The 25,771-nt window shown below is 33.7% G+C and overlaps 2 protein-coding genes across 4 annotated transcripts in view; one reads left to right on the top strand and one right to left on the bottom strand.

The window, feature by feature from the left end:
* Nucleotides 1-18,253, bottom strand: part of LOC146995241 (protein BCCIP homolog) — a 57,171-nt gene extending 38,918 nt beyond the window's left edge. Inside the window, exons 1-2 of the mRNA XM_085826003.1 lie at nt 18,097-18,253; nt 17,655-17,732 (exon numbers count right to left, since the gene is read on the bottom strand). Coding sequence (XP_085682129.1) covers nt 17,655-17,732; nt 18,097-18,198 — 180 coding nt within the window. The 5' untranslated portion in view covers nt 18,199-18,253. The remainder of the gene's footprint in view (nt 1-17,654; nt 17,733-18,096) is intronic.
* Nucleotides 18,254-18,988: 735 nt separating this feature from the next.
* LOC118195728 (nuclear pore complex protein Nup107-like) overlaps nt 18,989-25,771 on the top strand; it is a 140,179-nt gene continuing 133,396 nt past the window's right edge. The window contains exons 1-2 of one of the 3 annotated variants that reach the window (XM_035367051.2): nt 18,989-19,123; nt 21,789-21,892. In XM_035367051.2, the coding sequence (XP_035222942.1) occupies nt 19,089-19,123; nt 21,789-21,892 (139 nt within the window). In that variant the 5' untranslated portion in view covers nt 18,989-19,088. Of the gene's footprint in view, nt 19,124-20,099; nt 20,219-21,788; nt 21,893-25,771 lie in introns of those variants that run through there. The other 2 variants (XM_085826001.1, XM_035367052.2) reach the window with 2 other exon arrangements.

Genomic DNA, 25,771 nt, shown 5'->3' with positions numbered 1-25,771 from the left:
TTAAATACAGTAATGGTGAAAAATTTAACTCTTCCGAAGATTGAAGTCTTGGTAAATAATATCCCGGCCACCGCACTCCTGGATACCGGCGCGCAGTGTTCCTGTGTGGCAGAAGTCTTTTTTAGAAAGTATTTTCGCAAATACCGCATATATAATGCGGATAATACAACAGTATTAGCGGCGCAAGGAGAACAATGTAAGTGCGTAGGTAAAGTACCTTTGTACATCCGTATCAAGGACGAACAAGTAAAGGTGATGTTTTTTATAGTAAAGAATTTGCAAGCACACTTAATACTAGGAATAGACTTTCTTTCAGACGCACAAGCTACACTGGATTTTAATGAAGCGTCTCTTAAGCTGACGATGAAACCAGTGCGTGTAGAAAAGGTTGAACCGCCAAGGTTAAATCTCGACCACCTGCCTAATGACGAGCAAGATAGAATCCGACAAGTGGTAAGTGAATTTGCTTCCTTATTTAGTGATATTCCAGGATTTACCCAGGTTACTAACCATAGTATTGACACCGGAGATGCATTGCCGGTTCGTCAAAAACCATACCGGTATGATAAGAATAAGGAAAAAATTATAGAATGGCATATTACCGATATGCTACGTAAAAAGATCGTAACGCCTATCTCAAGTAGTTATGCTAGTCCGGTGGTTTTATGTAAGAAAAATAATGATTATCCTTTGGAGCATCCAAAAAGGTGGAGATTCGCTATTGATTACCGTAAATTAAATTCCATAACGAAATATCCGGTATATCCGTTACCGATTATAGAAGAAATTTTAAGGAACATAAAATCAACCAAATTTATGACAACTTTAGACTTAACGAATGGTTATTTTCAAATAGGGATCAGGCCTGAGGACGTGCCTAAGACTGCTTTTATAACCAAGTCTGGCACTTATGCATTTTTGCGAATGCCGTTTGGCCTTTCAGGCGCCCCAGCAACATTTCAGCGATGCATGGACATTGTGTTAAGACCTGTTCTTGGAAAGTCCACATTTATCTATTTAGACGATATCATTATTACTAGTGATAATCTAGACCAACATGTACAGGATTTAAGACAGGTGTTTTCTTTATTAAATGAGGCCGGTCTAAAAGTTAATGTTGAAAAATGCAAATTTCCAGCCCCTGAATTAAAATATTTAGGTTACAAAATATCGCAAAAAGGGATCGAGACAGATGAATCAAAAATAATCGCTGTACAAAAGTATCCGACTCCAAACACAGCAAAGAAGCTTTCTTCTTTTCTAGGACTTTGTTCATATTATAGGTCCTTTATAAAAGATTTTGCGGCTATCGCTGAGCCATTGTTAAAATTAAAAAGGAAAAAGGCAAGATTCTCGTGGACGGCCGAAGCCAATAGTGCTTTCGAAAAATTAAAACAAGCATTAACGCAAGCCCCTGTGTTGAAATTTCCTGAAAAGGATGAAAATTTAGAAATTTCAGCGGATGCTTCGGATTATGCGGTAGGAGCGGTACTTTCGCAAAATCAGCAGCCAGTAGCATTTTTTAGCCGAACTTTAAATCAAACACAAAGAAACTATTCCGCGACCGAGAGAGAGGCACTTGCAGTTCTGTTAGCAGTGCAAAAGTTCAGAGTCTATTTTGGAAAGGCGCCGATAACAGTATATTCTGATCATGCGGCGGTAACTAGATTGTACTCTGGAAAAAATTTATCCCCAAGGTTAATAAGATGGGCACTCAAGCTGCAAGAATATAATCTGGTAATCAAGCATACCCCCGGAAAGGAAAATATCGTAGCAGATGCCCTGTCACGAATTAAATTAGACGAACAGGGTAATACCGTAAAAGTTGCAATGCTGACAGCATGTACAATAAATTCCCGAGAAACTGTAATAACCGAACTGGGTAAGGATCCTGAGTTTGGAAGTATTTATGAGTATTTGAAGGATCCTGAAAATTTTAGCCACCAAGATATTGTGGCGATAAGAAATAGGGCGGCCCATTACGAACTAATAGATGGTCTATTATTTTATACAAAAACTACGAATTCCAACAACGAATTTCGACCTGTTATCCCAGCTAGTCTTAGAATAAATATCCTGCAAGAGTTCCATGACAGCCCTTTAGCTTCTCATGCTGGTATTCGAAAAACTACTCAACGCGTACGCGAGGCAGTCTACTTTCCTGAACTGCAAAAGTTAACAAGGGCGTATGTCCAGTCCTGCCCAACATGTCAAGCCGTTAATTATATTAATTTCCGCCCGGCCGGGTTTCTAAATAGTATTAAATCCGAATTTCCAAATGAAATAATCGGCATCGATTTATTGGGCCCTTTCCCAAAAAGTCAGTTAAACAAAAGTCGCTATCTCCTTGTTATAGTTGATCATTTTAGTAAATGGACCGAAATTGTTCCCTTAAAACGAGCCTCCGCGAAATTAGTTACCGATTCTATTTTAAATAAATATATTTTAAAATACGGGGCGCCCCTAAAAGTTATATCGGATAATGGTCCTCAATTTGTAAATAATATATTTGAAGACATGTGCCAAAAACTGGGCATACATCATTTAAAAATGGTCCCGTATCGGCCGCAATCAAATATAGCGGAACGGGTCAACAGAAATATAGTGAAAATTATCCGTAGTTATGTTAAAAATTTTCATAAAAGCTGGGATAACTATATCAATGAATTTGCTTTCGCCCTTAGGACCGCAAAACATGATACAACGGGCAAAACTCCTGCTGAGTTATTTCTAGGCAGAAAGGTTATAACACCGTTAGATAAACTATTTTATGTGCAACAAAGAGCCCCAGAATTTAAAATGGGTGATATAGAAAAACTAATAAAAGAAGCAAAAAAGAATACGGAAGTAGCACAAAGAAAACAAAAATTGTATTATGACTTGAAACGACGGGGAGTAACTTATAAAGTAGGGGATGAAGTACTAAAAATTAAGCATTCACTTTCTTCAGCACCAGAAAAATGCCAAATTTTTTCCACGCTTTGAAGGACCATATGTTATAGAAAAAATAACTCACGCTGTTGTAGTGTTAAAGGCAAGAAATGGTGAAACCTGTTCCGCAAACATTGACCAGATAAAACCATTCTATGACCGTAATAAAATGCAAATCTTTTCAGATCTTTTGCAGGATCCGGTACGGCAGACACCGCAGGTACAAGTTCCAGAGGTGGGAAAACGACAAGTACAAGGGCAAGCCAATGAGAGACAGAAGCAAGTGAAAAGAAAATTGCCCCGCGGAAAAATTGAAGGTACAAAGAAAAAGAAGCCGTTCCACCGTCCAAAAAACAGAGTTCACGAACACCCCCAGAATGAAGAAGGGAGAAGGACGACGTATGTGGAAAAGACCGGGAGAAAGGACGGCAACTATAACCCGGCTGTGAAACGGAAGATTGACTCATCCGACAGAACTCTCTGCAGCAAAAGTCGCCGAACTGCGGAAGGGCCATCAGCGGCGGAGGAAAAAGTACAAGAAAAATTTGAACGGCCAACAACGAGGTCCAAGCAGGATCACGACAGAAGTTTCCCGGTTCCACCAAGACCAGCTGCCTTCAAACGGCCAAGACCACAAGCAGAGGACAGAAGGAAGATGTTCAAGGGTGGCCGTAGTGGTGGAAAACGGAAGCTTCCAGAGGAAAGCACTGAAGGGCGAGCCCGTACAAGAAGGAGGATCAACCAAGCTACGGTCTGCAGCACCTTTAAAGACTGGGCCCAGAAAAGGATGTCTGAATATTACAAAGATAAGTAAAATTTTATGTTACTTTACAAACTTAAGTTAATCTTTCATTCTTACTGCAAGTGGCAGATTTCAAGAAGTTTTACCTCATGCGAGGTCTACCTTTATCCCCAAAAGGGCGAGAAATGAGTTGTGACCGATTTTCTTATTATGTTTTTCAATTACTCGCGCGTAAAACTAAAGTTGATGTATAATAGCGTTGTATAAAGACTTAAATATTGTAAAAAGTTATTGTATAAATTTTATTTAAAACATTCTAACAAGAAAGAAGTTTTAGCCTGAAAGACTTTTTGAAATGTAGTATTATTTCAATGTAGAAAGAATTGGCACTTGCTTTGAAAAGAATAGAAGTTAACAATGTACTACTAATGTATGTTTTCAAATGTGTAAAATTAACGGCATCTTGATATGTTCTTGTATACATGTGAACTGTTATTTTGAATGTTTAGAAATACCGTGATATGGTAAAAGTGAAAGTAATGTTAAAAAATTTGTTATTCGTGTGACTGTAAAGATTAAATCATGGTGAATATGTGTTAAAGGTTGAATGATGTAGTTAGGCTCTCTGACGCTACACTTTAGAGTTAGCCACTTTCAGAATAGTACCTCAGGGTCTAGAGTTGAAATTAGGGTGTGTTAAGAGGTCTCGTATGTTGAATTTTAACACGTTAGTGTTTTGATTGTAGGAGGAAGTGTTGAACACATAGACAGAAACACATTCGTGTTTGGTGTTTTTACAACACATGTCAGAGAGCACGGGGAGAGATAATTAAAATAGTCATGAATGAAATAAGAATGTTAAGAAAAGTATATTCTATATGTTATTTGCAATGTCATTCTGTAACATTTCATTAAACTAGTTTTCCTTCCAGATCTCTGGAAGGAACCAGAATTGAATAAAGCTCCTGTTTTGATGCAGTACAGATGAAAAAGAAAAAAGATTGTTGTATATTCCGGGAGCTGCTATTGTAACAAATTTCTTTCTTTTAAAATTTTCTAGTTTCTAGCTAAGTTATGTTTGTAAAAGTTTGGCCTCGCGTTAGTTTCTAGAGCTAAAAGTTTTCAACAAGGTCGTTTTAGACCTCAGTTTCAAACTAATTAACTCTGGCGGGAAGTATGTAAGGATCTTAAGTTTTACTAACGTTTATTTTATTTTAAATCTTTACTATCACTTCTTATTTTCTACTTCCGGCCAGAATTATAAGCGTGAAGGAGTTTATGCAAAGTTGTCTGGCGAACGCCAAGTATTTAAGTGTGGCCTTTTTGCCAAGCAGAGGAGAGAGGAAGCCGTGAGTTCGAAGCAGGCCGCTTAGAAGTTACGCAGTTGCTACTTTGCCTTCCAGGCCAGAGGTTTTAATCCTCTTGATAAATTAAACGTACTGTAGTGTTCACAGTCTCTGTGCTACATACGCTTTCTGTTATTATAAGGCCAATCTTATTCTAAAGTTAAATTAGAGTTTAGTTTTATTTTGATATCTTTTAAGTTAGACCCCGAGTGGAGGGTCATTGTATTCCGAAGTACGGAAGTCATTGTATATAAAGAAAAAAATAAAGGGTTTTGTATACCCTTCGTCTGTATCCTGTCTACTTACTACAATTAGTGAACATAGCTTTAGTAAGCTCTCTGTTCTAGTCAGGTCATTGTATGTTTCCGAAGAAGGTTAGAAGAAACATTGAACCTGATAACACGGTATCATCCATGTACACGTCGACCTATTTTCACTTAAAAAAAATCCCGGGATTGCACAAAAATGGCATTGTGCACACTCTTGACTTTATCCATGTACACTGCTAAAGTCCTAGCTAGTAACCTTTATCACCTTACCAAAATGTCGCCAAACTACCTGTTACCATATTCCAAAGATTAGCCAGATTTTCTAGAGGAATTTCACATTCAAAAAAGTCTTAATGTTCTAGTTAAGGTCCCTAATTCTAATTCCTTTAAGGAACTTATGTTTTAGTTTTCTTGTTTCATCAATATAACTTTTTTCCAGCAATTCTTAACTTATCTCGTTCATTTGTACTTAGGCAGCTGAGCCAGATGGTTCTAAACCATCGAAACTTAATTCTGCAAAATTTATAAATATTACGCTTGTTCGAGAATAAAAGTACTCATGAAACACAAACACTAAGATTTAATGGACTGTAGCTTTATTTCTTTTAACTTCTGTTTGGATGGACACTCTTGCCATCGCATAGGTGCACCTCCCAGCACGTAATCAAGCACAATAATAATGGCCGCTAGCTAACCACGTTGCTGTTTTCTCTCATCGTGGTTGCCAGATCACTTCTGCCTTAACTACACCGCCCGGGTTGGGCATTTGTTACATAGTTAACAATGACCAAAATTAAACAGTTTTAAATCACCATATAGTCCAAATCATATCACAAAATTTAAATTGATACACATAAACAAAAGCAATAAACATAATTAACCACAGAACATGAAATGCACAACATCTAAATTAAAATACAATGCATATATAATAAGTTTTTGAACTCAGGAAATATACATGAACTTATGTAACATCTACTGGTAGTACAGCTAATTTAGTTATTGGTCTTTTTAAAAAAACCTGTCTTGGTTTTTACAATACAAATTCTAACCTTTTTATCCTTACCATAAATTACCTCTTCTATTTTATCCAGTTACCAAGTCGAAGTGGGCATGTTGTCTTTCTTTACTAAAACTATAGTGCCCTTTTTAACGTTATCCTTAGAGAAATACCACTTAAATCGTTGCTGTAAATGACTGATGTAATCATTTTGCCATCTTTTCCACAAATATTGCATTACTTTAGTAGTGCGCTGCCAGCGCTTTAAAGAACTATCAGAAAACCAGTTAAATCAGGCTCTGTTATTGATGTTAAAGATCGCCCGACTAGAAAGTGTGCGGGTGTAAGAGCTTCTAAATCATTGGTGTCATTTGACAAAGGGGATATTGGACGTGAATTTAAAATTCCTTCAATCTGGTTCAAAATTGTAAGAAACTCCTCAAATGTAAAAATCAATCTCCCAACTGCACGCTTAAGATAAAACTTAAACGACTTAACACCTGCCTCACATATACCTCCAAAGTGAGGAGCCCTGGGAGGGATAAACTTCCAATGAATTCTTTCAGATGTCAGATATTTGGTTAAGAATTCATCAGGGTATTTCAACAAATTGTAGAGTCGCTTCAATTCATTGCTAGCCCCAACAAAATTTCGAGCGTTATCGCTAAATAAGGTTGCGCATTTACCCCTTCTAGAAATAAATCACTTCAAAGCAGCAATAAATGATTCTGTAGATAAATTTGAAACGATCTCGAGGTGGACTGCACGAGTCAAGAGGCAAACAAAAATTGCAACATAAATCTTGTGCTCTACGCTCTTCTTCTGAGTTGTATACTTTATACCAAAAGGGCCAGAAAAGTCAACACCAGTATGGTTAAAGGGAAAGGATGGATTTAGTCTCTCTAACGGTAAATTTCCCATCTTTTGATCCAGCAGTACTTTTTTTACTTTGGCACACGTAACACATTCTCTTACTATCTTTCTAGCAAGATTACGTCCACTTATCGGCCAAAATTTTTGTCTAACACTATGCAAGAGCGCTTGTGCTCCAGTATGAAAGTTTCGAATATGGTAGTGTAACATAATTAAATGAGTCAGTTTATGATTTTTTGGCACGACAGCAGGGTGCTTTGTGTTAAAGGGTAAGTTAGCTTCCTGCAGTCTACCACCTACTCTAATAACTTAAGATTCATCTAAAAAGGGACATAAAAATTTTAACTGACTATTTTTACATACTTCCCTTTTCTTACTTAAGTTCTTGAATTCTTCAGGAAAGTTTTGACGTTGAACTAAGGAAAGTAATTTATTTTCGCTTAATGAAACCTCATCTACTGTCAGATGACCTACTTGTTTTCCCTTTGATCTACAATTTCTTATAAATCTTAAAACATAAGCAAAAACATTAATTAATTTAGCATAACAATTAGTAATACTAAAAACATAATCTAAAAGAGAATTTTTGACAGTTACTGTCAAATTTACATTAGAAATAAGTTTCAGTTCACGCACATAGTTCTCATTTGAATTTTCAAAGTTATTATTAACACTATAATTAATGACCTGTTGATGCAGAAAATTTGGTCCCTGAAACCACAAAGAGTTGTCAGCAATAATTTCCGGGCTCAGACCGCGAGAAATTAGGTCAGTGGGATTGTCTGCGGTTCTGACATGTTGCCAGCAGAAATCCTTAGTTAGCTCTTGGATACGAGCTACTCTATTTGACACAAACACTTTTAGAAGATGAGGAGATGTAGCAATCCAGGCTAACACAATTGTTGAATCTGTGTACAGAATAACTTTGTCAACATATAAACTCAAAGATGTTATTACCTTACACACAAGTTTGGAAAGGAGCTCTGCTGCACACTACTCCAGATGAGGAATGGTTTTTACTTTGATAGGCGATACTCGAGATTTGCTGCAAAGTAAAGTCACTTTAACTTCGCCAATTTCAGAGACACTACACAAGTAAATTACTCCACCACATCCAAACTTTGAAGCATCAGCAAAACAGTGGAGCTCAGTTTCTTTAATTGATTCTATTAGAGTGTAACAAGGGACTTTGATTTGTTTCAACTCTGGTAAGGCCTTTTGAAATGTCTCCTATTCTTGTCGCTCTTTGAAAGGAAGTGGATCATCCCATTCTAGATGTAAAAGCCACAGCCTTTGCAGGAATATCTTAGCCCTCATGATTACAGGCCCTAGGAAACCTAAAGGATCAAACAGTTTAGCAATATCTGCCAAAACCGTGCGTTTTGTACAGATTTTTGACGAACTAGACACAGTAAAACTAAAAAAGTCTTCTTCTGGATTCCATCTTAAACCCAGAGTCTTTACGGTGCTTTGTGAAGATTCTCCAAAACGATACTCTTGTTTTTCGAATGGAACTTGTTCTAAAAGAATTTTTTCATTTGAGCACCACTTCTGCAATTCCTTTTTCGCAGATTGTAGCATGTCTATTAACTGCCGCTGCAATTCTACAGCAGAGGTGACATTTTCTGCACCAGACAAAATGTCATCAACATAAAAATCGTTGAGTGTCGTTTTAGAAGCCAATGGATACTTATCCTTTTCATCTAAGGCTAACTGCTTCAACACTCTTGTTGCTAAAAAAGGCGCTGATTTGGTTCCGTATGTTACCGTAAGTAATTGATAAAGTTTAGACGCATCATTTAACATATTTTTCCAAAGGATGCATTGAAGTTTGCGTTGCTCAGGATCTATACAAATATGCCGATACATTTTACATATATCAGCAGTGAAAGCCACCTTGTGTTTTCTAAATCGTAGCAAGATAGAAAACAGGTCATCTTGAACTACACCTCCATTCTTCAAACAGTCGTTTAATGAAAAACCAGACGATGAAGGAGCCAATGCGTCGAATACCACTTGTAACTTAGTTGTATTGCTCTCTGCCTTATAAACACCATGATGAGGCATTATGTATCTAGAAGTTTCAGACACCCTCTGCATTTTTTGCATATGCCCTAACGCTTTATATTCACTCATGAACTCACAATACATCCTAGACATGTCAGGGGTTTTGTCTAGTCTCTTCCACAAATTATTTAACCGTTGGGTGGCCAATTGCGAAGAATCACCCAAATGAACATCTTGCCTTAATGGTAGAGTCACTACATATCTACCCTCAGTATTCCTCTGATGGGTTTTCATAAAACGTTCCTCACATTCTACTTCTTCTTTATTTTTTATTTTGAGAGATTCTGTAACAGCCTCAATCTCCCCAAAGGACTTGGTTAGTGAATTTAAGTCTTCTTCGACTTTCATAAATCCGCACTGAATCGTATTGCCTGAATTTGAACCAACATTTACACCGGTAGCAATGTATCCAAATACGGAATTTTGAAGAGTTAAATTAGAATTTCGTGGATGAATTTGATCAGCCTTCAATAGTTCATAAAAGCATACTGCACCTAACAAGGCATCTATTTTCTGGGTTTTGTTAAAATGAGGATCCGCTAGTTTGATCTTTTGCGGAAGCTGTGAAAATGAAAACTTAAAATAATTCACTGGTACTAATTCATTAATTTTAGGTACAACAAAGAATTCGAGACCACGGTGGTAATCACGCTTGTTTGATATCACAGCAGTAAGCTTGGATTTTACCAATATAGCTTTTCCATTTAAACATGAAACTGATATGTTAATTTTACTCCCTTTTATTCCAAGCCTATTAGCGAAATCATAGGTGAAACACGAACACTAACTTCTGCAGTCAAGTAAAGCTCGACAAGCAATAAAATTCCGCAAGAATCTTTAACATAAATAATAGCAGTAGATAGAAATACCTCCTTCGAAATCACTTGTGAAGCAGTTACACACGAACCAATAAATTCCGAATTGTTTATTTGGTTGCAATTAGATAACATTTCAAAACATCTGGCTTCAGCGTTCAGCTCCTCCGAGTTGTCTACTAAAGGGGGGGCAGAATTATTAGCCGGTGCTTCCTCCTTCCCCACAAAACTCCCTATAGTAGCAGGTGAATGCGAAATGTCTTGATTGGGAAAATGCAGTAAACTATGGTGTTTTTTCATGCATTTTGAACAGCTGAATTCTGAATGACAGTTCTTTGCAGAATGAGTCGGATTCAAACCCAAGCAATTAAAGCATAATTTATGTTTCTTAACAAATTCAAGACGTTTGCTTACAGTCATTTTCAAGAAAGAATTACATTTATACAACTTGTGAAAATTGATACTTTTACAACAAATACATTTAAAATTTTGACATTTAACATTTGACACTAAGGCTCTCACCTTTTGAATAGGTTGACCCTTTTTCGCATTAAATACATTAGATGACTTTGACGACTGCAAAGTTCTAGCATGATTTTTTAGAAATGTAATAAGCTCAGATAATTTAGGTAACTCACTTGTTTTTGAATCTCTTTCCCACCAAAGACGAGTGGAAACATCTAATTTTTGCAGCAAAATATATGCAAGAAATGTTTCTGCGAATCCCTCTATTTTTTGGTCTTATATTTCCAAAGACCTTACACTTTCATTCACTGTGTCTACTAATTTTAAAATAGAAGACAGGCTTTCATTTAGTATGGGAGAAATTGACATGAATCGCTTTATCTGGGCGAAAACTTGATCACGTTTATTGGAGTATCTCTCTTCTAAAAAATCCCAAGCAATTTTATAGTTATTGTCACAAATTATGACTGATTAAATAATCCTAGCTGCGATAACTTCAAATACGAGAGCTTTTGGGAATCCGATAATACATTATTATTATGAATGCTTGAAATGAAAAGATCCCGAAAGCTTAACCAATCTTGAATATTTCCACTAAAAGACGGCAAGTTTAATTTAGGTAATTTCATACCTTGTGCACTGGTATTTTCAATCTTTACATTGCTTGCATCTTTAGCACTAAATTTTGACATTTGTCGTTTAACCTTAACCCACAAAGTATCAATGCTGTCTTGAACAGTTTGTTGTTCAGTTACATATTTGTCAAACTCTTTTTCATCTACTACTACAAATAATTTATCAAAAATCTCTGAACATTCATTATTAAATTTTGCACATTTATTTTCAAAAAGTTGTAACTGAAATTCATCACAAGTATATTTTTCGAAATCTGAAGTTGCTTTCGTTATATTTGACTTTAAAATTCTTTTCTTAATTAAAAATGCTTCCATAATTAACATTAATTAATAATACCGAACATATATGAGCAAATTCACTTACCTCCGTTTGAGGTAATCCAAATGAAACCAAAATTTGTAAATCCAAACACACACTAATTTTTAATTATCTTGTTGAATGCGAAGTAACATATCACACTTTTTTTTATCAATTTAACACTTCACCTTTAAGCTTTTTAACCAGCACTTTATCCATAGGCACTAATCTTCCTACCGGGTTGCACGGACCACAATATATTTGAGAATAAAAGTACTCATGAAACACAAACACTAAGATTTAATGGACTGTAGCTTTATTTCTTTTAACTTCTGTTTGGATGGACACTCTTGCCATCGCATAGGTGCACCTCCCAGCACGCAATCAAGCACAATAATAATGGCTGCTAGCTAACCACGTTGCTGTTTTCTCTCATCGTGGTTGCCAGATCACTTCTGCCTTAACAACGCTGATACTTGTTGTTTGACTTTCCAATACTACATACACACAGTTTTCCTTTGCAGTAACTTGCCACACTAGTACACTTCTTTGAATGTCTGTGGAGTTTCTTAATTACAGGAGAATAAAATTTTTTGTCTGCATATTGACCCAGTCTTGCATAGCATCAACAACTTCTTTCTCAGACAAACTTCTTTCTTCCTAAAAATATGTGAAATTCACATATTCTAAACTGAGATAAATATTCAATTCTGAACAGATTCTATACCAATTGGGATCATTAAGCTGTTCATGTGACTTCTTTCCTCTCCACAATTTTCATTTACTGATTCTTTCATCAATCAGATTTTCAGCCATTAATGTCTGTAAACATTTCATCTTCAAAGATAAAAGTGATGTATTTTTCTCAAGAACACTGCTTGCTCACGGATTACAATTATAATGCAAGCATGCATACTGGGTTTAAAAGGGCAAAAAATAATTTTTGTTTAAAGGAAAAGCTCTCAAAATTTTAAATTCAACAACTGTATAACATTGTGCTTCAAACAGCAGTTACTGTTAGACTGAACAATTTTTATTAGAAGTTACATCAACTAAAAGTAATGATGAGAAAATTTATTAGACATGTCGGTGGATCCAAATGCTAAATGTTAAAATCTCAACAGGAAAACACTAATCATATTCCAAATTATAAAAAAAAAAACTTTTCCTACGAATGGCGCTCGCTGATAGTTTAACATATGCCCACTGCTGTGTGATCACTATACAAATGTCTACAAATCAAATACTATCAAATACAAATATAGTATATATAAAAATAAAATCAAATACAAATATAGTTTTCAATAAAATTTTACGTGAAAGTTTTCTCAATATTAATGAAATAGAAATAGTGTCCAACACAGATACCAGCACAAAGTGAAATGCGACCATTCTCTTTCTTTTATGGGCATGTAACTCTATCCAACTATATATTTACATTAGAAAAGTAAATGGTACCCGCCATCAAACAGATATTCTAGAACAGCGGTTCTCAACTTTTTGACTAACGCATACCATCTAAACAAAAATTGAAAACCTTTAGTACCACCACCACGCTTGAACAAAGCTCACATCGCATAAATTTATGAATGTTAGAGAGAAAACTGAATCAGGATGTTTGGTTTTAATTTTTGAATTTAATAGTTCAAAATACTTTGCTTCTTTGCGTACCACCTATTTTTCTCTTGCGTACCACCAGTTGTGAACCCCTGTGTTCTTAGGGACAAAAAGGTTGGGGCTGTATATAAGACAGCAAAAATGCTTTCAGCTTGTAAGGAAGAAATCTATACAAATTTTCACTTATTATAGCATTACAGTGGGAAGCACTTCGACAGAGAACCCGGTAAATGTAAACATCACCAACTTTAGCGATAATAGTTCAAACCGGTAACCCAGCGAATTTATCCTATTCGCTTGTTCGAAGTTTGCAGATTTATATTATTCTTCTCTTATTTATTATTATTTTTTTTCTGAATATTTTAACAACGAATAGATAGAAATATTTTCGTAGATAGATGTCGGTTCTCGGTCCGGGATGAAAGGAAGAAAATACGGCGGGAGGGGTGAATGTTAATTTGTAACACGGCTGTTGACGTAGTGTTCTTAATTATTAACAGCTCTAAGAACCATGAGGTTTACAAACTCTAAAATAATTTGTTTCCGTAGGCCGCAAAAATTTGCATGTGCATTTTAAATAATTAAGTAATGCTTTTATTTTTATTATTGGGGCTGATCTTTGGAATATGGTAACTGGTAGTTTGACGACATTTTGGAGGCGATAAAGGTTACTTACTACCTAGGACTTTAGTAATAATGTGAGAAGTACTCAGTTCCGATTACGCATTATTTTGTGTGAGGGAAATGAGAGATCATGAGATATGTCATGTGACATTAATGAACGAATTACAGTTCTTTAATCGGAAAAGGGGGGGGGGAATTTGGAAAACTGTAGTACTATATTATTTTGTATTAAGCTTCATTGTGTGTTGTGTGAAATAGTGGAAGTGTGCGTGCCACGTAATAAAGATTCTGAAGATTAAGGAAGTTTGTATTTTTAATCATCTGAGGATATTATTTTTATGCATTTTCTAAATGTAAGGAGTAAATAAATTTATATGGTATTATTGGAAAATTGTTATTAGCACTGATTTAGTTTAAAGTAATTAGGATTGTAATCTAATTTTTATTAATTTAATGTATGTGCTTATTTATATTTTAAGTAGTGTTTTTTAGTTTAATTATATTTTAATTTAATGATCGTGATTTTGTGAGTTATATGTTTGTAGTATTTTGGAATACGTTTGAGTAGAATACGTTGAGTACTTTCATGCATTTTCGTGAAATTTTTCTAATTTATGAGATAAAAGCAGTGTACATGGATATAGTGAAGAGTGTGCGCAATGCCATTTTTGTGCAATTCTGGGATTTTTTTTAAGTAAAATTAAGTCGACGTGTATATGGTTTAGTGATATTTTAATTAAATGATAGTTATTTTGTGAATTTTATGTTTGTAGGAATTTGGTATACGTTTCAGTTGAAGCAAACGTGCATGGAAGTAATTTAAATATTTGACACTAAGTATTTGTAACCATTTGTAATGTTTGCGGTATGAATTCGTTGGTGACGTTTATAATATAATAGATAATTTAGAGGTAAAAGTTTTTGGATATTTTATTTATTTTATACGTGGAAATGTTCATCCTTAGAAAGGGTATATACTTTTTCGCGATCAGGTAATTTCATATATGTGCTTTTTACCGAGTTTAAAGATTCACAGAATTTTTTTGCATTTTCGTGCAAATTTTTGTAATTTATGAGAAAATAGCAGTGTAGATGGATAAAGTTAAGAGTGTGTGCAATGCCATTTTTGTGCAATTCTGGGATGTTTTTTTAAGTAAAAATAAGTCGACGTGTAAATGGTTTATGTGTATGTGCTATTCTGAAAAACGCGCAAGGAGTTTGTGAATGTGCACTTTTTCCCAATTTTGCAGTTAATATTTGTCATGATTAAGCAGTTTTGTTACATAAAATTTCTAACATAAGTGTAATTCGGCTAGTAGATGGTTGGAAAAAGTGTTCAGTAAATAAAAAGAAAAGAAACATGTCTTTACTTCGTGAAGACAAAATGGCGGCGAAAAAAAAATAGAGGGTTGCTGTAGCAGAGTTGGTCGCCAAATTTTCGTGAAAAAATCGCCAAGTTACCATAATCCAAAGATCAACCATTATTGGTTACTGTCATCTAAAATTATGAGAATAAATCAATTTTTATGGCGTAAAATTTTAACAAGATATTTTTAATGCTTTTCTAACAATAACCTTTCAGAGGATGGCAGGTGTGACATAAATAGATGATTAAATTGAAATAAAAAAATATTATTGATTATCTAAGATGACAGAATAGTTTGATGCATCACCATGGTCATCAAAATTAGCAAGCCACTGCTGGTGTAAGGAATATATTGTTTTCTGTGTTAACTGGAATTTAGGGCAAATTTTCGTTTATCACGTTTAACCGGTTAATTTCAGTACATTAATACTAATTTATATTTTTAAATGAATTCTTATTTCCGTTATAAATGCTTATATATTGTCTAATGCTTAATATATTCTTTTCTGTGCTAACTTGAATTTAATACAAATTTATTTTCCTATATTACGTTTAACCGGTTAGTTTTAGATCTACATGCTTATTATCTGTGAATTTTTACTACCATATGCTTAATATATTGTTTTGTCGTCTAACTTGAATTTACATGCACTAAAAATCACGTCTAATCTTTGGAATATGGTAACAGGTAGTTTGGCAACATTTTAGTAGGCGATTAAGGTTACTACCTAGGACTTTGGGAATAATGTGAGAAGTACTCAGTTCCGATTACGCATTATTTTGTGTGAGGAAAATGAGAGATCATGAGATATGTCATGTGACATTAATGAACGAATTACAGTTCTTTAATCGGAAAAAGGGGGAAATCTGGAAAAATATCTGCAGTACTTTTTGTATTTAGCTTTTGTATTTGTGCATTTTACATTTAGCTTCACTCTGTGTTGTCTGAAATAGTGTTGGTTAATTTTTGGATCCCATGGCCCTATCTAAAGTGAATTCGAAATGGGTATTTAGTGGGATTGAAAGGGGTAGTAATAAGTGTTTTTTTAAGGTTGTGCGAGATAGAAGTAAAGATTGCTTATTAAGTTTTATTAAGCAGTATATTCTACCTGGTACAATAATAATATCTGATTGCTGGAAGTCATATGTCTGTCTGCAGGATGAAGGTTTTCAACATCTTGCTGTGAACCATAAGTATGATTTTAAACATCCTGAAACAGGCGCACATACGAATACAATAGAGGGCATGTGGAGTGCTATAAAAAGCGCCATTCCGAAGCATTATGATAAAGAGAATTTTGTTTTTTTATTTAGCGGAGGAAATAAGAAAAGTTTATCCGCCACGTAATCAAGATTCTGAAGAAGATTAGGTAAGTTAGTATTTTTAATTATTTGAGGATATTATTTCTATGCATTGTTCTAAATGTAAGGAGTAAATAAATTAATATGGTATTATTGAAAAATTGTTATTAGCAATGATTTAGTTTAAAGTAATTAGGATTGTAAGCTAATTTTTATTAATTTAATGTATGTGCTTATTTATATTTTAAGTAGTGCTTTTAATTTAATTATATTTTAATTAAATGATAGTTATTTTGTGAATTATATGTTTGTAGCAATTTGGTATACGTTTCAGTGGAAGTAAACGTGCATGGAAATAATTTAAATATTTGACACTAAGTATTCGCAACCATTTTTAATGTTTGCATTATAAATTCGTTGGTGACGTTTATAATAGATAATTTAGAGGTAAAAGTTTTCAGATATTTTATTTATATTACACGTGGAAATGTTCATCCTTGGAAAGGGTATATACTTTTTTGGGATCAGGTAATTTCATATATGTGCTTTTTACCGAGTTTAAAGATTCACAAAATTTTTATGCATTTTCGTGAAATTTTTTTAATTTATGAGAAAATAGAAGTGTAGATGGATAAAGTCAAGAGTGTACGCAATGCCATTTTTGTGCAATTCTGGGATGTTTTTTTAAATAAAAATAAGTCGACGTGTACATGGTTACTGTGTATGTGTGATTCTGAAAAACGCGGCAAGGAGTTAGCGATTCTGCACTTTTTCCCAATTTTGCAATTAATATTTGTCATGATTAAGCAGTTTTGTTACATAAAATTTCTAGCATAAGTGTAATTCGGCTAGCAGATTGTTGGAAAAAGTGTTGAGTAAATAAAAAGAAAAGAAACATGTCTTTACTTCATGAAGACAAAATGGCGGTGAAAAAAAAAATAAAGGTTTGCTGTAGCTGAGTTTGTTGCCAATTAATCGCCAAGTTACCATAATCCAAAGATTAACCAAAATCACTTTCACGGTTCGGCTGATCGTCGATGAACCACAAGCTTGGCGAGTAAAAATGCAATGGCGCCAACGGGTTCTCTGCGGATGAAAATCCTTACAGTGCAGCAAATTAAGCCATTAAAATACATCTCATGAAATTTTACAGAGTTTGCTATCAGTTTTATATAATAGCATAACAGGGTGGACCTACTGTCTGAGTTATACAAATAAACATGAATATAATGGACAAAAGCCAAATGGATTAATTAAGTCACAAAACAAAATAAAAACAAAGAATTAATATAAAAAAGTATTACCTGCTGTAAAAGAGTTATTACACTAGGGCGATCAGTAGGTTCAGGAAATTTTACATCAAAGTCGACATTCAACACCACCTAACAAAGCAAAAAAGATTTGAGTTATTCACACACGCACATTAAAATTAATTTTTCATAATGTCTTAGACATTCAACATTTCAGATGCGGCTGCTCGCAAATAATTACATAAATATACCTTTGTTTACTTTTTAATATGCGGGGTCACTAGCAGAAAACAGAATATTGCATTTATAAAAAATACCTGATTATAAATACATTTTACATGCATCAATGGGAAAATTACAATTGTAACTCGAGTCCATCCTGCAGAAGCCAATGCCCTTAAATTCTCACAGCTACAATACGGTAACCCTAAATATGTTACAAAATTGGGTATTGTTTGAGTAATCTAATATTAGTTAAAAGTATTTTAAGACTCACCATTGGAACTACATCATCGTCATGTGTAGGAGAATTATTACCGGTATCAGAAGATTCTTTTTCTTGTTGCTGCACACGACGCTTTTTCTTATGGGCTGCCATTTTGACGTTAATTCGTTCAAGATTACACAAGGACCATACGCCGGAAGTGATAGACAGACAAAAAAAAAAAAAAAATTCTCAGAGCACGGTATATTGAAGCATTTTTGCCTTGTGAGCGAAAAAAAGTCCCAGAGTTATGTTGTCGAAAAAAATATAAAACATTTTTTTTAATGCGTGCGTTAGCCAAAATATAAAACATAAGAGAAAAAAAAGAGTGGTAGATGTGAATTAAAATAAGCATTATATGTATATATTTAAAACATTTAAAAATTAATTTACTTTTTATTTAAATAGAAGCTGAGAAATTCCAAATTAAGCCCCCAGTAGCCCATCATTCGTTTTTAATTTTGATTTTATTTTTATTCCTTGATTATCATATATGATTTGCTGTTTACATGACACTGTTTTATAGTCAAAAGGGTAAATAAAGAGAAAATATCGTAGCTGTATGTGATCGAAAAAAGAGACAGAGAGAGATAAAATGAGGCTGCTAAGGAAATATTATAGAAAAGCAAAAGTATTCCTAGTATTTTACAAAAAACGGAAAGGTGTCATTTCCGAATAGGTTCATTCTGAATCATTTCGGAAATGACTCAAAGGCTCATTGTGTCATTTCCGAAAAATAAAAATAAATGATATGTTTATGGTATGTATAAAATACGTCGGAAAATAAATCAATAGCATTTAAAGATGGACTTAAAATAGGCGTATAATTAAGTGTAATAATGGAAAATAAAAAAATTAATAAAAATTATCTCGCTGTATGAAGTGAGTTGAGTTGTATTTATATAATGCGCGCGGCTATGTGAATGTTGAAATTGTATGCTAGCATGTACTACTGGTTTTACGTTTTTTAACGCTTTTAGTTTAATTGAATACTTTGTACCGAAATGTTAGAGTTGTCGAGAACTCCAGTAAAAGATATGTGAGTGCTTGGGTTTGTTATTTTTCCTATACATTTAGATAAAAATATATGCGAACTTTTGTTCTTTCCCCCTTTTGCTTGTAATTAATAGTTAAATTACATTTCATCAAATGTAACTTAATTTTTTTTTTAATTTACAAATTAATTCAACAGAAATCTTGTCTTACCTTACATATATTATATTCAATTTTTGGGAACCGAATATTAAATATATTAACTTCACTAATTCCGTTTGTTGGATTTAGTAGGCATTTGCTTATTTTCGCATATTAAATATTGCTATATGTTTCTCCTAGTATCCATTGCACAAGGCATTTGGCTACTTTTGGCGGCTTTATGATGAGCAGTAAACGCGACATATACGATGAGTAGTTGAACGGGTCATTTTGGTGTTGGCGACAGTTTTCCAGTTTTTAAAGATCCTGAGCAAATCGTTATTCTATACTGTAATAGTTTAATTATAGGTTTTTTTTTTTAAATTTACAGATTAATTCAAAACAGGTCATATGTTTATTTACTAACATTTAGTTTCTGGGTCCTGGATTTGGGGAAAGTGCAGAATCACCCACTGCTTGACGTGTTTTTAAGAATTGCTCAGATTCGTTATCCATGTACACATTATTTTCACTTAAAAAGTCAAAGAAAATTGACAAAAATCCAATTCTTCTTACTCTTAAAAAGAAAAAAAAAAGCGCCAAACAAATAAGTGGTCGATTCTGCATTTTACCCGTGGATTTTATACTTATTACTACTAACTTCACTAATTCTGTTTGATGAATTTAATCGGCATTTACTTAGTTTCGCATATGAAGTCATATTTGTATTAGTTTTTAAGGGTTTTCATCCGCAGAGAACCCGTTGGCGCTTCGGGAGCGAACCCGTTGGCGCCGTTCCATTTTTACTCGCCAAGCTCGCGTTTCATCGACGCTTGAGGCGAGCCGTAAATGTGATACTTTGTAAACGTGATTTTTAGTGCATGTAAATTCTAGTTAGCAGACTAAACAATATATTAAGCATATGGTAGTAAAAATTCACAGATAATAAGCATGTAGATGTAAAACTAACAGGTTAAACGTGATATACGGAAATAAATTGGTATTAAATTTAAACAAATTAATTATTAAATTATTAACTTTTGTTATGAATTTTGCTGATTATGATACTTCTCATTTTAACCTATGCCATTTGACATAAAATCAACCTGCTACTTACTAAACCGCTAGCCTGACCAAGTATGTGACATTATGAGACATAAAAAAAAAGTTACATAAAGTTAGTAAAATGTAAATGTCACTTCTTTCAAATATGCCCAACTATTATAAGTGTAAAATATTTAATGCTACTTGATCAATTACTTAAAGTTTATTTCATTTTCAAACTTATTAATAATTATGTTAATTCATGTTTAGTAATAATACATACTACTTATGGATCTATTTTATTTTTAGGATGGTATTACAAATGTGAAATGCAGGCATCGCTAATATTTTTAATTGAATTTATTCAGTTCGCGTTTACTCATAGGTCCTGAATTTTTTTTCATTAATGGTCCTTAATTTCTGTGTGCAGAAATGTGTATGAACTCTGATTAACAGTTTTCAGTATTTTTTTTTTTTTTTTTAAGTTACTTGCATGCAGGTTAAAGCAATTTACATTGAAACAAATACCCATCCTTTTCATAATTTATTTCACAATACTAATAACCTTCAACAGTAATCAAATTTTCTTCAGTAGCATTGTTAATAAAACTTGAACATTACACATTTCATTACTTTTCAAGAGTCATTTGAACTATATTCCTTACACCAGCAGTGGTTTGCTAATTTTGATGACCATGGGAATACATCAAACTATTCTGTCACAGATAATCAGTAATAAATAGTATTTATTATTAAAATTTAATAATCTATTTATGTCACACCTGCCATCCTCTGAAAGGTTATTGTAAGAAAAGCATTAACAATATATTGTTACAATTTTATGCCATAAAAATTGATTTATTATCATAGTTTTAGGTGACAATAAACAATAATAAAAATAAAAGCATTGCTTAATTATTTAAAACGCACATTTTTGTGGAGTACGAAAACGAATTATTTGAGCGTTTCGAACCTCATGGTTCTGCGTGCGTACAGCTGTTAATAATTAAGAACACAACGTGAACAGCCGTGTTACAAATTAGCATTCACCCCTCCCGCTTTATTTTCTTCCTTTCATCCCGAACCGAGAACCGGAATCTACGAAAATATTTCTATCTATTCGTTGTTAAAAAATTAAGAAAAAAAGTAATAAATAAAAGAAGAATAATAGAAATCTGCAAATGCGAAGAACCACAGTGATAACGAAACAAAATGGTTGCAACAAGCAAATAGGTTGAATCCGCTGGGTTACCAGATTTTAACTATTATCGCCAAATTTGGCAATGTTTACATTCACCGGGTTCTCTCCGGAAGTGCTTCCGTTTTTAAAGATCCTGAACAAATTTTTTAATCAATTAAATGGAAAATTCATCGAATTCTAGTCATTGGAAGTTTGGACTATTTTATGTGTGGTTTCCCCCTTTTTCTACTGTTAAAAAACGTGATTTAAAATTGGTGTGACAATACTTATATATTGATTTATGGTTTTTGTTTAAAATGGATGTCTACAAAGCTTTATTTTCTAGGGATAGTGATTATATACAAATACTTTCACAACAGACTCCTCGACAGAGTGGGGTAAAGTCATCATTTTTGAAAAAGTGCATTAGTTCTAGAAGTAACAAAAAAGGTTTGTTTAATAATTTATAAACTATTATGAATACTTTTGTATATTAACACTTCACTTTCTTGTTAAAGTGGCCACTGCTAAGCCTTTGATGATATTTGAAGCTTGCATTTTCAAACTGGGCAATGAAGTTTGCCAGTTTTAGTGACTTAGTGTTGTGTCTGCCTCAACAAAAAAAATACCATATAAAGTTTTTAAAGTAGTTAAATTTTGTAGTTTTATCTTTCTTCAGCTGCTGTTATTCAAAATGAGAATAACTATGTTGTATGGTGTAATGTATATTTTAGGTTAAGTTTTACTAATTTTTGCTGGTGTTCTAAAAAAAAATGTCAAACTTTCAAGCATTTGGAATTTTATGGAAAAAACTCAGATAAGCTGCACTTGCCGTAATTTTTTCCGCCATCTTGAATCGCAAAAAATCGCCATATCCTCGGGAGGAATTTTTTGATGCCAAAAGGGAAATAGCAACAAAAGGTGCTTTCCAAAAATTCCTTCTTGAGCCCAATATTGGGAGGAAAAGCTTTGCTGGGCAAAAATTGGGTAAGGCAAAGTGTAGCGTTTGCATTGAGTGTGTTTGCGTGTGTATGGCAAAGCCTCGAGGGCTATCTGCCTAAAGGGAGGGATGCCTTTGTGGAGGACTTTTCTAAGGGAAACTGATTCGTATACATGTTACACATGAGGAAAACCACGAAAACGCCCATGCAGCGAGCCTGTTTGTGGAATTCAAACCTCGGACCGAATTACTAGTGTTCAGCGACTTTACCGTTCGGTCGCTTGTTGGCCGTGTGTTTGCGTTGAGATGGTAAAATATACACATAGAACAAATTGTAAACGATTACTTTTTTTTGTGTCTAAGTAAATCTAAATACTTTTTTCATTTTAGTATTTTAGGTAAAAGTGTAGTTTAGGGTATCCCTTGGCGAAACTTTGCGATTTTTGGCGGTACATGGATACCAATTTTGTGCAGTTCTTTGACTCGTTATTTTGGCTTGTGAAGCGGTGATTTTTGCGCCAAAAATCGCCGCTACACAAAGCCAAAATAACAAGACAATTGCACAAACTCAGTATCCATGTACACATTGACTTATTTTCATTTAAAAAAAATCCCCGAATTGCACAAAAATGGCATTGTGCACTCTTTTAACTTTATCCATGCACACGTAAACATATTTTCACTTAAAAAAAATTCCCAGAATTGCACAAACTTGCATTGTGCACTCCCTTTACTTTGTCCATGTACACATCGATATATTTTCACTTAAAAAGTCAAATGAGCACCAAATTCTACAATATAGGCAAACAAAAAATACATAATCTCAATAAAATACATTTTAAACCAAACAATGAAATAACATAAAAAAGCAAAAACATGTTATACATTTAAGCACTACCAAAAGCAAATATTCACTTACCATGATTTTTGAGTTCGCTTCGTATACCCAGAGCCACGTAAAAATCAAAATATCAATCATACTATCAATCATCAATTTCACGCTGCTCTGCGGGGGGAGGGAAACGACACGGCACGCAATGAATTGGAAGTTGATCTGTCAGCACTATCCTTATCTTCAGGGCAGATGTTTTGGATTTTCATCCGCAGAGAACCCGTTGGCGCTTCGGGAAAGAACCCTTTGGCGCCGTTGCAGTTTTACTCGCCAAGCTCGCGGCTTATCGAGGATGAGCCGAGCCGTAAGCGTGATATTTTGTAAACGTGGTTTTTAGTGATGTAAATTCAAGTTAGCACAGAAAACAACGTATTAAACATAACGGGAAGTAAAAATTCATTTAAAAAACAACAATTAGTTTTCTTATACTTACGTTTACAATATACTTATATGTGTTTTCTCTAATTCATATAGAATACTAATATTTCTATTACAAATGTCTTTTTTCCACTATTAAGTACTTTGCCTGTTGATTGATGTATTTCGGTAAGAGCCATGCCCATGTAATAAATTAATGAATGCATGACCTTTAATATATCCATTTTACATAGTTTTTAAGTTTTTTTTTTTTTCAAGTTACTTGCATACAGCTTAAAGCATTTTACGTTGAAACAAATACCTATCCTTTTTCATAATATATTTCACAATACAAATAACCTTCAACAGTAATCAAATTTTCTTCAGTAGCATTTTTAATAAAACTAGAACTTTATACATTTTAAAATTATTATAGGGGTTGGAAACCTCATGGTTCTATGTGCTTACAGTTGTTAATAATTAAGAACATAACGTGAACAGCCATGTTACAAATTAGCATTCACCCCTCCCGCCATAATTTCTTCCTTTGATCCCGAACTGACGACCCGAGAACCGGCATCTTTCGACGAAAACTTCTTTAATTATGCGAAAATATTTCTATCTATTCGTTGTTAAAAAATTCAGAAAAAATAATAATAAATAAGAGAAAAATAATATAAATCTCCAAACGCCAACAACGACAACCTTCGCATAAGTGAACAAGATGAATTAGCTAGGTTACCAGGCTTGAACTATTATCGCCAAAGTTGGCGATGTTTACATTTACCGGGTTCTCTGCGGAAGTGCTTCCGATGTTTTTATTTTATTTGGCTTATAATTCCTTACTAAATGTAATATTTCATCTCGATGTACTGCGTCTTTGATATGATTTAAATCAAGTTATATAATTCACTTCCGATAGTGAAGAAAGTGACACAGAGGTTATTGAAAACGAAAAAATTTCGGAAGTTAGTCTGTATTCTCGACACAGCAATTATAGGGCTGGAACAGCGGAACTTTGTAACTAAACAAGAAATTATGTCTGTTTAATAGAATTAAAGAGAAAGTATTATCACATGAAACGAAGTAACTTAAATAACTTACATTGAAAGAAATGTTTAATAAAGTAAACAAATAATATTAAGCTTTTTCTTTTTGTAAATTTTGATACCCTTTAGATCATAATTGTTCTTTATTTCATAAATTACGGTTTCATATTTTTAATTTTATAATTTCTGCATGCCATCCTTCCAGATTTAAACTGATGATCTATAATCTGGAAAAATCGATAATCCGGAATCGCCGAAGTCCCGACGAGTCCGGATTAACGACTTTTGACTGTATATCACATAGTTAAAGATGAATGTTTAAAAAATAAAATATGCATAATATTGCATCCTCGAAATGTATTCCAGCCTGTTCAATCATTCAGTCAGGTTTATATTTTCCATTCAGGATTCTTTTATGCATATAATTTCGATTAATAAGGTTAAAAGGGTTATTTGTATTCTTTTTTTCGTGTTTAAGTGCAAAAATAGTTTTCATGTAGGTAACCAAAGAAATATGATCCTGAATTTCATAACTGCAGAAAAACAAGATTTATAACAGGCGCTTCTATGGCTTTTCACGATTGTTATGCAATTGTTTAAATTTCAGAAAGAGACCAATCAAATAGAACAGGATAAGGTTATTTGAATTTGTCTGTATTTATTACATGAAAAGTTAAATACTTAAATATTACTTTTGTGCAATTTGAACGTTGTCTATAACAGTGTGAACTGGCGGCCCCCGAAGCAATTTGATGGGGTTGACGAATCTATTTCAGTTATGCATTTGTTGAAAATACAATGATGCAAAAATTTCTATGGTTTACTTATTTGAACTTTCAGTTTATTTTACATTCATTGCTATTAAACATGAACATGAGTAACACACCAGAAAAATCTATAAATATAAATCAGTACTTTTTTGTTTTGCCAGCGCCGGTGATAGTCACCATGGTGACAATAAAGGCAAAAGTCACCATGGTGACTTTATTGCTTGCGCCGGCAAAACTACTACAGTCAAAAGTCGTTAATCCGGACTCATCGGGACTTCGGCGATTCTGGATTATCGATTTTTCCGGATTATAGATCATCAG

The sequence above is a fragment of the Stegodyphus dumicola genome, chromosome 10 (genome assembly GCF_044657685.1).
Source record: "Stegodyphus dumicola isolate Sdum_Otavi_A_Nest chromosome 10, ASM4465768v1".
Taxonomy (NCBI): Eukaryota; Metazoa; Arthropoda; class Arachnida; order Araneae; family Eresidae; genus Stegodyphus; species Stegodyphus dumicola.
Note: the sequence above shows the minus strand (reverse complement) of the source record. Positions and strands in the feature narration are given on the sequence as shown.